General features: G+C 38.5%; 1 protein-coding gene across 4 annotated transcripts in view; it reads right to left on the bottom strand.

Annotated features, from left to right (window-relative positions):
• Positions 1-1,098: 1,098 nt before the first annotated feature.
• apbb2b (amyloid beta (A4) precursor protein-binding, family B, member 2b) overlaps positions 1,099-17,510 on the bottom strand; it is a 42,829-nt gene continuing 26,417 nt past the window's right edge. Inside the window, exons 6-18 of one of the 4 annotated variants that reach the window (XM_077604672.1) lie at positions 16,792-16,917; positions 15,569-15,640; positions 15,211-15,261; positions 13,878-13,963; positions 13,489-13,549; positions 11,349-11,495; positions 10,450-10,577; positions 6,804-6,918; positions 6,141-6,228; positions 5,965-6,045; positions 5,017-5,132; positions 4,696-4,875; positions 1,099-3,563 (exon numbers count right to left, since the gene is read on the bottom strand). In XM_077604672.1, the coding sequence (XP_077460798.1) occupies positions 3,393-3,563; positions 4,696-4,875; positions 5,017-5,132; positions 5,965-6,045; positions 6,141-6,228; positions 6,804-6,918; positions 10,450-10,577; positions 11,349-11,495; positions 13,489-13,549; positions 13,878-13,963; positions 15,211-15,261; positions 15,569-15,640; positions 16,792-16,917 (1,422 nt within the window). In that variant the 3' untranslated portion in view covers positions 1,099-3,392. Of the gene's footprint in view, positions 3,564-4,695; positions 4,876-5,016; positions 5,133-5,964; positions 6,046-6,140; positions 6,229-6,803; positions 6,919-7,870; positions 7,948-8,969; positions 9,050-10,449; positions 10,578-11,348; positions 11,496-13,488; positions 13,550-13,877; positions 13,964-15,210; positions 15,262-15,568; positions 15,641-16,791; positions 16,918-17,510 lie in introns of those variants that run through there. The other 3 variants (XM_077604673.1, XM_077604674.1, XM_077604675.1) reach the window with 3 other exon arrangements.

Below are 17,510 nucleotides of genomic sequence, written 5' to 3'. Positions count from 1 at the left end.
CAAAAACAAAATTAAAGTAACTCGTTGGCAGCCAAAAAACACGTATAAATGTTGATATATCATAGAATATAATATATGTTTCTACTTTAATTTTAATTAGGAAAAGATATTTGAAGAGGTTTAAAGTAAAAGTTACTTTTTCGATTAAGAGGGGGATTTGATGTCTGATTCAGATAAAAGACAGAAGCAGTCCATTTTAAGATGCCGTTTATTCTCACAGAATTGGTTACATTGATAACGTGTACAAATCAGTGAGCAGCAAACAGGAGCCTACACATCCATTGGCGAGAAATGGAGTGCGTGTTGTTATTGTAGTTGTTACTCAGACACTGGGAGTCCTCTGCAGCGGCTTTTGGAGCTCCAGCAGAGAGCTCCCAGCTCTTGGTTTATAGTTGCAATATTTTCTCATTTTATTTTTGCAAAGCAGAGCCTGTTGGAGCGTTGCAAGCACTGAAACAATGACACAAAGTGAGACTTCAGCAGTCTCCATGAATAAAATCAGTATATACTTTTATAAAATAGAATAAATAAAATAAAAATATTTCTGTTCAGTACATACAGACTTCCTTTCGTTCCATCGTCCTCGGGCATGCAAGGCTTTGTAACGACTCTTGCTAGGAAAAAAAATGCATAGATAATTGCCGATCAGGCGTCAACTTAATTGACAACTGTGGAGAAAAAAAAGGAATTATTTGCTTGTTCAAGTTTTCTTATCTACAAGTTATGTTACACTTTGGCCATTTGGTGAGGTCTAAAAAAAAAAAAAGGAGGAAAAAGGCATTTTAATAAAATAATGAGGAAACACATTCAAAAGGAAAGTGATAGCTTATGACAATATGTTGAATGGCAAATATTACCTTACATGAAGACTATGTACATACACTTGTCAACCCGTTCACATTTCAACATTATCCTGACAAAAAGAAGCGAAAAAATGTGCTCTTTTTTGTTCATATCGTGTGCTGCTTTAGTGTTTTTGCAGATGTTAGTTTAGATCGTTACAGCTATTAAAGTCAGGCAAAAAGAGGAGTTCAACCAAAGTTGAGACTTGTGAGAAACAAAAAAAAAAATTCAACAATGGTGGAAAAATAAAACATGTTTTTCATTAAAAAAATGTTTTCAAGCAAACAGAAGTCTGGGAAGATGTCTGTTGCAAACAAAAGCAACTTATTATTGGCTTCAGGCACCTTCCACATGTACACGGGAACCTAAAAAAAATCTTTGGCAAATCGCAATAAAATAAAGTAAACATTTACTGGCTGCCAAGTGGATGCTGCATGAACAGGTGGTACTAGAAGTCATACTGTAAAATTGACGATATTTTACCCAATCAGTAGACTGGACAACATTTCCAGAAAAGGAAAAGTGACAACAAATTTGAAGTGTTAACTTGTGGTCGATTTAGAGTAAACAATGATATACCATTATATTTTTCCAAATTTTCTCCACAAATTTACCTAATAGCACAAAAAATTAGCTAAGCCAACATATTTTGTTAGTTATGTATTGAACACATCCCCCTTAAAAGGTGCTCAGAGGTTCTTATGTCTATGAGAATTACCTCATATTATTGTGTATGCGAAATTGCCCTTGGTTGAAATGTATGCAACATATTTTAAGGGGATATTTAATACATTTGTTGCCATTGATAGATGTCCATTCCATTTTAAAGAAGCCATATGTAAGCTTTTCTTATTTCAGATTTGTCATGATTAGGTTTATTTTGTCTTGTAGTAGATCTCAATGTTAAATTAGACTGTTTGTAAGAGTTGTAGCATTTAATTTGATATTACATATGGATCCTTTAACTTGAGTGGGTGGGATTAAAACTGAATCCCGTTCAGGGTGAGTAGAGTGGCATTTATACAAAAAGTCACCCTTTATGATTTGAAAATTGAATTTGCATATGGACCTGAGGCCAAAATGCATAGGAAAAATACCCCTGTTCATGCGGAGAACAATGGCTTTAGCCCAAGGGTCGGGAACGTATGGCTTGCGAGGAAGATATGTCTCTTTTCATGGGTGTATATGGCTTTCTTTTCATTTCTCTCGTTGATACTCATTGATTACTAACAGCCTAACCATTAAAATAATTCAGACACTTATTGCACTTGACGTGTTAAAATTACAACAACAAAAAATGCACGTATTTACTTGCATTTCTACTTTTCTCTCGACGAATTACATTTAAAAATATGAATTGTTTACGGCTCTCTCGGCCCAAAAAAGTTTCCCGACCCCTGCCCTTGCCCAAAAAAACCCAACTTGCTTTTTTTCCTTCTCACAATGGGACAAAAATGATATAAAATGATAGCAACAAGTCTAAATGCACTGAGTAGCACTTCCTCCAGCAGCAGCAGCAGCAGCAGCATGCCCACATCTGCGGGATGTCAAAGCAGCAGTCTTCCTTCTTGCTTAGGGGGAGCCAAACATCACCCCACCTAGTCTCATGTGTCCTCCTCCATTATGGCTTTCATCCGCCATCATCCCAGCGGTGAAAAAAATGGCGAGTGAGGGGGGGGAAGGGGATGCTTCAGGTGAAGGGTCACCGCTCGTTTTTATTCTGACCGTTCGGTCCATGCGTCGGTCTTTTCTTGCGCTTTCACGATGTAAAAGCAGCAGTGGTGGACTGATATTGCCTCTTGAGTATTATTTAGGGAGGTTGCATGCAGGTTCATGAAAGCAAGTCATGTTTTTATTTACTAAGGTCCTTCTTCATTGAAGTTATGGTCTTCAAACTTCATTTTAAAGTGTTTTGTATGTTATGCTTGGGGGGGTTGGGGCGTAGACATATAGTATATACAGACAGCGCCTTCCGCAGGTTGGCAAAGTGTTAGAATACGTCATCGTGTCCGCCATATTGGATGTAGATTTTCCCCCTTAACACATTTTGACTGACAGTCAAAAGGATTTTACGACTACTGACTTAGTGTAAATTGATTAGAGGTCTAAAATAGTCATTTTTGGGAGGGATTTTACTTTATTTCCTTCATCTTAACTGGTCCTCCCACTTGTCCGGATCCAATTGGACGGCGAGGCTTCAGCGCTGAAGGTCGGCGACCGTGTAATTGACGTCTACCCTCGGCCAAGGGCATAAGGTCATGCGGCAGCACATGCAGTAACAACGACTAATCAATGGTGTGCTGTCTGTGGGAGATGCCTCTATGTACACTGTTCACAATTAGCCGTCTGGTGTTAAAAGCACGCTCATCCCGATATTCGTGAGCTTGATTGAGTGTTGCGCTTGCTTTTGGCAGAAGAAAATTGACCAAACTGGAGGGTCTTGGCTTGGCTGTCTTTTCATGGTGAGAGGAGTCTATGGTACTTCTCGCTGTGAGGCGGGTAGTTACCATGGCAACCGGAGAAGATGGTAGCGTTGGGGGCTTTCCCGGTCACTGCGGCAACTCTGTGACAGGCCGCTTCTGTTTGAGGGTGTCGATGAGGGAGAGGACACCGCGCTTGACGCTGGTCGACACCCGACGGGACACGGAGTCACCCGGGGGGGACGAGCCGCACGCCTTCTGGGATAGGGGACGTGCCACCAAGCATTTCTGGTACCGCAGCTGAGAAATAGAGAAGGGTGGGGGGGGTTTAGAGTGGTGAGGCCACCGGTACTCGGTCGTTTGGTCGCCGGTCTTTTGGTCGCCCGGAAGGTTATTGATAATTACCTTTTCAAATCGTTGCTCAAATTCCCTAAATACAAACTGTGAATTATTATTTAGTCATACTTAATGCCCTATTAATTATTAGGCTAAAGAAAAGCTCCAAATTTCCCGTACTTTTATTGTGTTTTGTTGGAGAACTTGTTAAGTCCCTGACTGATGTCCCTTCTTAAGGGGACAACTCATGTACATACAAACTATTATACACTCACACGTCCGCACAGTGAAACTGCTCAGGGCCATAGTTGGCTTTTATTGATGCGTCGACCGCGTTGTTTTACCTTGTTTTGCCGCCGGTCTTTTGGTCGCCCGTTGTTTGGGTCCGGGTGACCAAAAGACCGGCGACCAAAAGACCGGCGACCAAACGACCGCACACGAATGCCACCCATGAAGTATGGCTTAAAAGACAATAGGTCGGAGAAAAAAAGACTAGTAGCCAAGATGAAGATGCTAAATTTAAATAAGACAATAAGAGTGACAGTTAAGCTTAGACGTTTTGGACACAAGGTCATAGAGACCAGATATGGATAGCTTGGACATGTCCAGAGGAGAGATAGGAAATACTATAGCGACAGAAGTGTTGAGCCCTTAAAATGACCAATCAACAAAGCTAAAGTCTTTTACTCTTTTTCAAAAAGGCAGCTACTTGCATCTGTGCTCTAAAGTAATTTATCACTCCAGACTTAAGTGCCCACATTACAGCCTGAATGCAAATTTAATGTAGTAAAGCCCTATAATGCAGACAGCTTTTTTTTGCTTCCTCATTAAAGCCCCAGCACACACTGCCTTTACGGCAAATTGGTACAAAAAGAGGCATAATGCCCGTCCGTTTAACTAAACAGACATTGCCATGTCGAAAGTGCACGTTAATGCAAAGTTCCGCATTGGGCTGATATTTTTGGCTTTTAGGGCCACTTCAATGTTCCACTTTTATTCCAGCAATGACCAAACAACCAAATGATCTCATGGTCCTCATCTGGCACAAGATTTGCTCCTGTCCATCATTCCTTTTAACAGTTTTTTTCCAACTCACCATACAAGCAGCTTGAACGGCCTCAGACACACCCCCGGCATTGGGCTCGCACCAGAACACGTGACAGTCGTAGCGATGACCGCCGGCGTCCATGATGAAAGCGAAAGTACGGACGTCATGTCCCACGCCCATGAATGACAGGAAACGTACGCGGCACTCCACCAGCACCTCCTCTTCCTCCTGGTTGGAAACACGTGAGTTGTTGTGTAAGCAATCGCCAAGAAAAAAAACATGTTGCATTTAAATAAACCGGACCACTTGGGTTTAACAACTTAAATCTATGATCTATTATTTCTTAATTAATAATCTCAGTTTTTGTGCCTTGTCTTTGCTGATTGTGACTGTGGCATCAGCCACGTTGAGGGCCACCGCAGTCCAGTCCTCTTTGTTTGAAGAACTGACTAAACTTCCTATGGCTCCATTTAGTATGTCCATGCCTGCAAGGGTAAAGAAAATAGTCACATTTTAATATAGCATTCCCCAACGAACATTCATTGGCTGGTATTAATGGCAATAGAAACCCAATCTTTGTCTATCACTGCCATCCCTTAGAGTTCACAATGTCTATCGCCATTAAAGGGAGTGAAAGAAATTAAAAAATGTCTCTAAAGCTTGTTACTAACTCATTGATATAGATGCCCAATATATTTGGACTAGGAGGGCTGGAATCAAATTATCCTTCCCAGTTGAATTTATTTTTGAATGTCTATTGCTATGAATGGCAACCAATGAGTTAAAAAAACAACTTTCATAGCAACTCCTTAATCAGTGATTTTTACCTATTTTATATAACCTATATCAGGGGTGTCAGACTAGGGTTGGTTCGCGAGCCGCGTTAATGTCAACTCAATTTCATGTGGGCCGGACCATTTTAGATATATTTAGATTTTTTTTTAATAAATTGATTAAAAGCCCTGAATATTCAGTTTTTTATAGATCTAAAACAATGTTTATTTTAGATTTTTTTAATATAATTTTAGATTTTACAAAACGATTTTTGAACTAAACACAGAAAAAAATTATTAAAAAACTACAATTATTGATTTAAAAGGTGGAAAATCAGGAAATTTAATATACATCTATACTCTCCATTTTAATTTGATCCTAAATCAAAAAGTCGGCACTCATGATTAACTTTCCCGGGCCACACAAAATGATGCGGCAGGCCAGATTTGGCCCCCAGGCCACCAATTTGACACGTGACCTATATTATATATTTCAAGTGAGAATGTACATATCTCGTTTTTTTTCTCTCCAGGAAATGCATACCTATAGGTCTGGCAACCGGCATCATTCCGAGGTAGAGGACCTGAAAATTCTGAACCAACTCACTCTTTGGTGTGGGAAATTCTAAATAAAAGGACAATGGAAATAATTTCAAATGGGTTGTCTTAATTAGAATGGGATTTACAGATAAATGGTTGGCTTTTGATTGATGAACCAACCTTGTAATGGGAGATCTAGTCCCGCCTGAATCCTGTCATGGAGAGAGCCTCCTGCCATTGCTTTGGCATTCTTTCGCTCTGTCATAATCTGAATTTGGGGGGGGGAAGAAGGGGTCAGGCAGAAGCATATTACACCAAATGATCAAGAATTCAATCGTGGAAGACTAATCTTGTTATCAGACATCTCATTTTCTTTTTGAATTCTTGGCTTGTATTCATAAAAATGCACACTGTCATTTTCCTATACTTGTTGGTGTCGTAATTAATAACAACACAGAAAATAGTCAGATGAAAATTAACTAACAGGTCTAAATACTGCCCACACACTCACTTTGCCCTGTCGTAGCCTAATCTTTCCTGCATTCCCTCTTACTGTCTTTGCCATTAGTGGGCATACGTATCCCCTCATCACGAGCTGTCCCCTTGGTAAATAAAGTTCTAGTCATCTAGTAACACTAATGCTAGCGAGGTAGCATATACTGTTTTCAATCATGTTCCTGTATTACTCTTAACCGTAGTTCTTACTTTCCAGCTGTCTATTTAAAAAATATTCAACTCAGGTGCACTTCCTTAATAAAGATCATAATATAAATAATCGGAAAAACAGCCCACTGTCTGAAAAAGATGTCAGGGTATAGTGTATGTTTTTTGAGTTGAACTCACCCGGGAGCAGATCTCATGGAGGCTGGTGGCGATGGCTTTGGCCGGCGTGTCACAGCGGAACACGTGGCATTTTAGGATCCTTGTATTTTTATCCCGTGCCACGTATGCAAAATCCCTGTCGAAAATGGAAGAATACTGAGTAGGTCTTCTTTTGTGAGGAAAAAAATAGCCATTATTTGTCTTAAAAGTAAAACAAAAAAGATGATACATGGAATCACTTCTCAAAAGACAAAATATTTAGAATTTATGAAAATCATTGATATTGGTTTTGGGATTACTAGTCTTTCGTTAAAAAGAAAATCATCTAAACACACTTTTTGGGGACTTTCTTTATGAAGGAGGGCCAAAATGAGCATTCCAATTAAAGTTGGAAGCAACTAAAAAGAGATTTTTGCTCAGCATTGGATTCCCATTTTTATGATAATGTATGAGCTTATGGTGGCTAAATTTGATTCATTTACAAACACACAAATACTGAAATACACAAAGTGGACAAATCAATGAACACTAGAGGTCAATAACACAGCATGACTGCAGGGCAGAACGTCCTCCTGGGACCAGTGGAGCTGATTTTAAATTCACTAAAAAGAGGGAATAGATCAAATTAAAGCGAGAGCAACCAGTGAAAGAGAAATACTTTAGCGAGCAATGAAAGTGACTGTCAAAGGCAAACTTGAAATTAGAATGATGCAACTTTGTTGGCCATAGCATGCAGGGACAGACGGAAAAATGGTGGGTACGTTTTTAGAACCTTTTTGGGCGCTTTTGTGCTTTTTCATATTTCGCGTTGGAACGAAAAGAGGAAATGTAAGTCTGCCTGTTATAAGCATAAAGGGTCTGGCTCCTCTTGAGATGATCTTTTCATTCCTGTGTGCCTCTAAAATATGCGTATATGATAGATAGAAAAAGACAGAGGGGGTCCTGCGCATTTCCTTGATGTCTACAGTATTTCACTTCATACATAGTCACTTTGAAGAACGATGAAATGAGAAACACGGAGGAAATGAAACGAGAAAGTTACGTGGGGGGGGTGTTGAGACACAAAAGAAGAGGAGGAATGCGTTTACCTCTCTCTGCATCCACAGAAGCCGGGAGGGAAAGTAAAAAAGGTTAGAAAACGACAAAGAGATTTGAAAATGCTAATGTAGAATTTGCTGTACTGGCTGTCAAAAAGCTGAAGCTTTCCAGGGCAAAATATATTACGATTTAATTTGGGGAAAATAAGTGTTGACTCTTATAATATGCAAAAGTTAACAACCTGACAAGATCAGGCAAACATAATAATCTTGAAATAGTCATAGTCAAAGGCAAAGTTTGATTGGCTGAGGCATTTATGTGGTTCAAAGTTTTGCCAAATTGTTTAAACTGTTTTTATCATTATTGTTTCACTATTACAAATACTCTAACCATTCAAAACAGGTTCCTGGTGTGCAAAAGGTCTTGGACTTTCATTATGTAAATGAAGCATGCGTGCTATTTGTGACAAAATTAGTCACAGAGGTAAATATTTTGAGATATTTGTGTAATTTTATACATCGGGTGGGCAGGGGCTCAACTGAGGCAGCTTTTTGAATGTAAACAAAGAAAAAAAGCATGTCTGAAAAAAAGAAATTCCAGAAAGTTGTGAAGACAATCATCCTGGGGTGAAAAGTTAACCTAGCAAAACACAAAATTCCTCTGAAATAACAAAAAAAAAACAAGGTAACCATTTCTAATGCTACTTCAAATGTGCAGAAATCAGGCAAAGCGTTATGGTGGACAAAAAAGAAATGGAATCATTCAGATAAACAGTAAAAAATAATGTTAGTGTGTAAGCATGCATGTTGAATACTGTTATATCTCATTTCCAATACAATCTCATCATCCCATGCGAATTGATGTGGGAGATTTCAATTCCAATAATGACTTTTGGGGGGAGTGGCATCTGACACACACGGCTGTCTGCGTATTCCATGTAATAAACCCCACAAGTACTTTATTATTAACGAGACTCACTGATATTTACAAAACAAATCCACTCCCTTTTCGATTTCACCGAGTCAAATCATCAAATGAACACGGGTAATCCCCAATACGGGATGAATAAAATTTAATCTAATCTAATAAATTTTACATGCGCACAAACTTGATCCCTTTCCAAACAACAATATACATAAAAATACTCACAGTGCTTTTGTTCATCTGTATCGGTAAGAATATTTGGAGACACTCTGCATATAGTAAGTGCATCCTCCCCAATCTCCGTGCCGCATAGCAAGTGAGAAGGAAAGCAGACCAGCCCCCCGAAAAGCCCCTCTCACCCCCTCTCCCATTCTTCAGCTAACTCCCTCCCTTAACTTTATTCTGTGAGGAGCCTTTTTTTTTGCAGATGACTGAAAGGCTACCAATAAAACCACTACAAATAAAGGTGAAGTACTTAAGGAATATAAATAAGGTCAAATAGTCTCAAATGCATGCGAGCTATTGCAATTAAATACAGTCAGCGTGTGCAATGTTGCCATGACGATGTCAAAACTCATAAGGACCCTTTCAGACCCCTGTGAGTGCAAAACATAATTTGCTGTAATTAGTTTTAAATAGTGGAAAATTGGCAGGCTGCCAACATTCAAACTGTTTTAAGCTATTAGGGGCCATGTTACTGCAATTAATTGTTTTTCCTGTTGTGAGAGCTGCAGGTTTTTAATGACATGAAACTATTAAATGAAAAGGAGGACATTTGATAGGCTTTGACATGGTTGACATGAAAATTATTGTGGTATTTTGTAGGGAAGGGTATAATTGATTTGTTGATGAGGTTTGCGGTGGAATTTGTTGGTATTTCATGATGTTGTTAAAAAATGGATTGTCAATGTTATGGGATAACATTTCAAAACCAAGTGAACTATTTCTAAGCTGTTCATTTCTCAAAAGTGTTGCGTTTAGAATTTTTTCTTCAGAATCCAGAGTATTTGAATCACTTGTACAAGAGTGCTATGACTTTTATTTTAAGTGTGCTTAATCTTTTTTTGGCTTTTGGCAAAATAATCTCTTAAATAGGATGTTTAGATGTGTAGAATGTTTCCTTTTTAGCCATTGAGGTAATCAACTACTACTTATGGCAATAATAGGCTGCAACCAGCACTTATCTTTTACTTTTTTGTAAAGTGTGAAAGTCCAACTAAAATGTATACAGGGAGTGTATATTTGTGTTGTGGAATTTAAGCAAGTGGAAGTAAATCAATCGACCTCAAATGGGTTATCTTCAATGAACATTAGGATTAGATAAGAATTTTTCCCCCTAACTTTACTACATTGATGTCTTTTTTTAGTACATTATATTTAAATTTGCTAATTGATGTAAATATCCTGACACTATTCATCTTAAACATCAATAACAAGGCTCTTTCTGTAAGACAGTACCCTCTACTGGTTACTTTTTTGCACCACCGTATTGTCAGGCAGTTCATTTATTAATCAATGGCTGCCTTTAAAGTGTGCTTTGTGTGCTGGTGGGGGTGCCGTGCCATCTGAACACATCTAACACATTAATGCACTAAAAATAAAACTGAAAAATATGACAAAGAAGACCGATGCAATGATACAATCAAATTCAATAGGAGTCTATTACACTTACGAAGTTTGCCCTCATGTTGCTACGGTAACCTACCTGCCATTGTCGCGGCCAACGCCCCAAACGCGGATACTGGCGATAGGCTGAGAGTGAAGAACACTGCGGTCCATCGGGTCGACCAGATTTAACATATTATTCTCCAGCAACAGGTACATGTCCTTCCCCTGCACACATTAAGACACACACACACAAATAAATATGGACACTTATTAATAAGGCCTCAGCTCGAGGGTATTACTCCTACGTTAGATGTTTTATGCAAAGGATACATGGCATACCCCTTACATACATTATTGAGAGGAATGCTATATTGTCAGTGCACATGTTGGTGCTGCAGCTTTAATACTGAAAGGTACAAAACTAAACTGTGAGTGAAATTAAATCAGATCGAAGCTTCTTTGCCACCAAGCGGCCGTCTCTCTCAAGTTTGAGATCACAAGTCAATCCCAAAAATGAGCAAAATGAAGGCTCACTTGTATCTTATATTGTCAGGGAAAATCAGGGCTATAATTAAAGGGGCTTTGGTTCAGATTAAATTATATTAGAACTTTATTTCATTCCGTATTCGGGAAATTTCTTGGTTGCAGCAGCAAGAGAGACATAAGACACACAAGACATTGTAGACCTAGGTAAAAAACTAAATCCCAAAATGCAATAAATAAAAAAAGACAGAAAAGCAGCAAAAACACAAAACGAGCAAGAGCGGACGGAGTCCAATTCAAGTCAATATTTGACTGATAATTAAATACTTCATACTAAAGTTTGCGAGTTCTTGGAAAAAGTCCTTGAAATATATGAACGCGCGAGAATAGGAGGAGTAAATCGCTTCAAGATTTGTGCATTTTCCATACTGCTTATCCTCACAAGGGTTGTGGGCCATTGAAGATTCTGTTTCCAAAATAATAGTGGCACAAATGAACCCCGATTTCCCTCACCTCGCCCCAAATGCCGACTGTGTCTCGGATGTCGTTCTTGCAATAGGACAGCTGCCGGATGCAGTTGTTTACAGCCACGCTGCTCTTTCCTGGTGCCAAATCCTCCTCCGCCATCTCAACCCATCCCAGAGAACGGACTGCAAAACACTGAGGGAAGCAAAAATCACATATTATGTTATAACCCCATTCCAGCAGTCACTTCGATAAAAATGAGTTGGCGTCATTGAACTAAGTTAACGATCACTCCCAGCCGGTACAAATGAATTTGGATCAATGGCAACGACTGAGGTAATTAGTGCTCACATATCATGAATTCCCTGAAAATATTGCATTTTCAACAATAAAAAATATTATTTTCACAATGCTAGCGATGCCATAAGTCATGAATTTAATGAGTCGAGACAAATTCAGTAGTAAATGCAAATTACTAAGCAGCTAAAATGATTAAATGATTAGAGCCGATGGGGTTGGTTTATTTTGCAATTGAAATTAATTAAGGGGGGAAAACTCACTAATCTTATGTGATAACGCCAATCTATCATATGTTTTAACGATGACAATCCGAACTCAAACCTTGACGCAAATACTGAAAAATGTAATCAAAGAGAGACAAATCGTCATCCTTGTTGATACAGACAGGAAAACACCAATCAAAATATCCAATATGATATTTTGTATTCCTTGAATTTACTTTTCAAATCCATTAATAATAATTAAGAGTTTAAAGTCGTCTGGCTGCACAAAGTGGATAAATGCAAGAGGAAGAAAAAAAACAACAACTCTGCAGAGAAGTGATAGATGAAGAGATGAAAATATAGATGCAACAAACCACTATGGGAACCCTTTATGTAGTATGCACTGGTTGACCCCATTTGCTAAAGTAGAGCAAAGTGTTTTATTTATGGAACGCATAGTCCTTTCTACATTTTTGATGCGGGCATGTTTGGGTGAGTGTGCCTGTTGAGTGTCTGGCTCATTCTTCACCCAACACACATAACATCATCTCTATATGGCAAGTAAAAAATATAGGGACTGGCATAACCCTTAAATTACACATGCCAAATAAAAAAGACGACATGCATACACTGAAAAGGTACTATAAAAAATGCATGAAAAGTTTACATTTAGAGATATAATGACATCTAACAGCTATTTCACAGTGACTCTGCATTTAGAGCAGAGAAGCAGTACACACCAAATCCAGCAGGTGGCCCTGCGTGTCTTTCTTTAAATTTGCCATATACTGTAGTAGCACTTAAAAGGGACAGACAACACCTAGTAAACCTGGCCTTCTTATGAAAGAGTTCTTCATAGTAGAGTGGTACCTTTATCTATTGAATTATGTCGTTTTAGAAGTGGTTTTGTAACTTATTTATGCGAGTAGAAGCATATTTTATATTGAATTAGCATAATTCGTTACCCGATCTTAAATACTACCCCATAGAGCCTTTAAATGGTAGACTAAGTATATACCAATTTTATATTAAATATGCATGCAAATGTATGTATTTATAAAAAGAGAAAAAGATAAGGGAATTATTTATTAGGCCATTTAAATTAGTAGGAAATGCAAATGGCAGCTGAGTAAACATACGCACATGAAAACACAACATAAAATGATGGTACACACTCAGAAAACAACAATTCTGTGACTCATATAAAGTTGTATACTAATTTTTAAAGAGTTTAGGGGGTAATGATAAAGATCATGGAATGAATTGAGCGAATTTAATGGAAAATAAGTCTCTACTTATGAAAAATCCAAGTTACAAAACCCCTTCTGGAACAAATTAATTTCGAAAGTAGAGTTACCACTGTATATCTTAAAAAATAAAAAGATGGATTTATTGCTGATTTTGAATATACAACCAACAATTTGATAAGTGAATATTAGTATTGTGAAATTGTATCAGTATACTGCTAAAACTCTATTTGCTTCGCTTTGTCAAGCAAGCAGCAATTAAAACATTGATGAAATGTTGGCTTCAAGCCCTTCTCAGTTCAAATGGATTGGACATCAACCTAGTAATTCATTTAAATTAAAAATAGAAGGAGGAATAAAGCCACAATTGGCTCTGGAGCCAAAGGTTGTCTGTCAATGTCAATGATAATGAAAGAATTAGGAAAAGCTTATCCTTACCTTTGATTGTGGATCATTGTTGCCACTGGTGGAGTCGTCTTCTTCCACTACTGGTCGGTTCCTGAAATATATGTCAAACAGTAGATATAGAATATATAGAGATGTAGTGACAGTTATAGTGATGCAATGGTGGGATTAGCAGTAAAGTATTGCTGTGGAGATTATTAGCTGCACTGAGCACAAATCCACCAGCGCAGTCATTACACTAACAGACCACCATTTCCTGATTGGAGGAGTAAATTTCCTGCTTTGTCGGAAGTTATTTAACAGTGATTAAATGCTAGATAGGAGACTAAGAAGAAACAGGTGGAGAATTATGCTTGGAATCACAAGAACTAAGATAGAATTGAAACCTAAAGTGGATTTGCAATGATGACTTGGTATTTTACCTTAATTTAAGCGATGCGTAGCGGAGTGTTGCACCCTCAAACTCCTTTAAACTGGGGTCAGGGTTTACAGTGGCCGCCTGCAAGTCCTGATGCATGTAAGCAACACAGTCAGAATGTGAGGGATAAACAACCGCAACACATAATCAAGAACTTAAAGCCCCCTTCACACTTGCAGATATTGTGTGGTGGGATCGGTAGGTTTCATCATTATCTTTAATTAGAGGAAAGTGCTGTGTCTGAGCAACTACACACCAGAGGTCCATTGAGCCTCGCTAGATCAATGTACACTTAATAAGGAGATTACATTAGATTTTTTTTATTGTACTATTTTCTGATTGGTTGGTATGTGTAACAAGTGTAAAAACTGATATAATGCATCTATTGAATATATTGTAAACTGGCTTGAAGGTTACGACATTCATTTTCTAGTTAGTTTGACGACTTCAGGTTTTTTTTTTCAATGCCTGTCATTGTTTTTTTTAGTTGCAAATCCGTTATAAACATCTGCTTGCTCATTGAATCATATTTGGACGCTCCACAGAATTGCAGACAGTTGCGAAATGCATTCCATGGAATTACAGACCGTTGCATTTTTTGTTTTTTCGAGAAGTGTCATTTTTTTAGTGTCTGTGTTTGACGATACAAATTGTGTTTTTTTCACTGCGTGATTTGTCAACTACTTGTGCATATTCAATTTTTTTCCAATTAAGTTTACAGTGCTGACAGCCAGACATGTTATGCAAATCAAAACATGATTAACCGACTTTCGCCGCTTTTTACTAAAACTGGAACGTTACAGTTTGTTAATTAGCTAATTTTCTGAGCAATGACCTTAACCAGGCCACATTTGCCAAACGTGAGTAGTCAGGAAAAACAACTTTTAACACACTGTCCTGTATAAACATGTGTGAAAGGGGCTGGACACCAACATTTTACAAACCATTAAACACTAAATACCAGCATGCATTCAAAGTGCGTAGCAGAGTGATCTAGCCGGATGAAGCAATAGCAATGGCGCGTTATGTGCAACAGAACATGCTACTACGTCATCAAGCAAAGAGTGTTCACATGTATGTATATGCAAAAACGCTTTCATGTCTATACGGCAGGACGATTTTAGTGACCAGACAAGAAAGACAGCGTGTTGCTGCAGCCGTGAGATGTTCCTGCTTATCAAGCATCTGACACAACGCTGTGCTCGGCTGGTCGACGTAAAGAGCATCAGCCCGCACATGCTTTTGTCAAAGTGGTTAATGGGGAGCAATCTAATGATAATGAATTGGCACATTCAGTTTGAGGTGGCGATAAGGCTCATCGAATGCATGATACTTGCCTTCCACACCTCACTATCAATCTTTCCGCCAAAATCACCCCACATGTGTTTCTACAAATGGCGTTCAAAACACAAGTGAGCATACAGTCAAGGTTGAGAGGGGGAGTCAAGGGAAGAGAGAAAGAACAAGGCTGTTAACTAACTTGCTCACTGCACGCTGGTGTTTGTTACAATGAGGAGCAACGAAAGGGGGGGAAAAAATCTACGAAACTCCAAAAAGCTCATTGCTCCTATTGAACGTTCACCTTTCCATTTCGAATTAGTAAAATACATAACAATCATCAAGAACTTGGGTGAATTTCATTTGCTGGAAAAGGTCTAAAAGCAATGCCAAATGAGAAGTGAACACGTTTCCTACCTTGTCTTTATCTTCTTGATGCTGGGGGGTACCCTCTTGATCTGACATTCCCTGTAGCGATGCCGATCGAGGCTAAACAGACAAAAAAAGACCAAAATTGAACCTAAATTTCAATGGTTGGTATAGAATAGAAACTATCCATCTCCAATGAATAAAGAGTTGTGTGTTGGAAAGGGTGAATTCTATGGCTATAACACAGACAACCCAATCTTTTTTTTCCTCATTTCCATATAACTGTAGGTAATACATAGACACCAAAATCCCTTCATTTTTTTGTTCATTAGTTGTAAATAAAAACAAAAGTAGGGAAAAAAATGTTCACAATTTTTCACTAAAATAAACGTATTAAAAAAGAAAATTGGTGATTCAATATGGAAAATAGAGCTTCCTTGGGTGTAATTTGACTGCTATTGTAATATAATCGTATTTAACAGAGGACACCAACCGAAGGATAAGAGGAGGGACGATAGATCGGAGTAGGATGTGACAATGCGAGGTTAGGGGCCCTAATATGAGGAAAAGTATTAAATATTGCGCATTGATAAGTCGACATCCCACTACCTGATCGCTAAGCCTGGCACCAACAATCTTATTTACATGCATGCGCCTACTTGCACCTCTTCACGCCTGAACCCACTCTGGCATTTGCTAGTCATTCAAAAAACGGAACTGTCAAGCGAGAGCCTATAAATACATCTCCTATTTTTTTCACCCAATTCCAATCCTGTGAAAATGGCGTGATGAGGACCAATTTTTGCTGGGCACATCTATAATTTGTATACACCTATAAAAGTTTATTTAAAAAAAGAAAATAAAAGTAGCATAAAAAACGGTGGTGCATTTAAAGGCTAAGCAGTAAAGATTGACACCTCCACCAGATGGATTGAGGCCCATCTATCTGCCAACATCAGTCAACTCATCCAAGTCAATGTTTTATCTACTAGCCGCACCTCAATCTATCTACTTTTCTCCCCATGACTATCCATCATTCTGCATCACCGACTGATTGATCGTCACAGTCTTTTGTATACTACTGCGCCACCAGATAATTGACGATCTTCTCCAGACCTCACGCTCATTGCTCGACTGTCTTGTTAGGTTTCCCTTATTGTCAGGTATACAGGAAACTATAGATTACATCTAAGGCTAATTCTCGCAGGATGCTCAGACGACACATGTCTATCCAAGCCATTAAAATAAGCACATGCAGATACATTACTTACAAAATAACAGCTGTTGACGAACCCACATGTGGGCATGACGTGTTCGTTGAGAGGCTCCACCGAGCTGTCGGATGTGGTGCTGCCCGAGCGAGTGGAGCTCCTGAAGAAAACTTCGGCATGACCTGGCTACAGACACACAAAAACCCACATAAACAGGGTGCGTATTTTCCGCACTATAATGGGGCAATTTCAATAAATGGCCTTTTTCAAAAACTTTCTATATAAAAGGCACAGTAGACGTAGTAAAAGTAGCAGTTTTACATTATGCATCTGATAAATAGAGCTGCGCAAAAAGGAATGTCATAGCATGATTGACCAATATTGATCCTTATATAAGGTGCATACTATTATAAGGCGCACTGTCATCGTTTGAGAAAATGTACGTTTTATCACAATTTGAAGACGAGTAATTATTTAGCGTCAAAAATCATGTAACGCCGTTTGTGAGGATAAGCGGTTCAGAAAATGAATGAATCATGTAATCCTCCATAAGTCACCAACCGGCGAACTAATGACCTTGATAGCAAAAAAGCTAAATTCAGACCACACATCTTAATGTCCATCTCCATTTTTTGTGGATCTTTTTCAGCACGCGTAGAATATTAATAACGGCATCCATCTCTGGCTGGTAAACTGAGAGCAGCCAACAGACTGTGACACAACACCTCAAATAAATCCATCAAAAGCAAATAAACACAGTTGTTAAATAAAGCAACTAA

Source organism: Stigmatopora argus, chromosome 7, assembly GCF_051989625.1.
Source record: "Stigmatopora argus isolate UIUO_Sarg chromosome 7, RoL_Sarg_1.0, whole genome shotgun sequence".
Lineage (NCBI taxonomy): Eukaryota > Metazoa > Chordata > Actinopteri > Syngnathiformes > Syngnathidae > Stigmatopora > Stigmatopora argus.
This window is presented reverse-complemented; position numbering and strand designations above follow the sequence as displayed.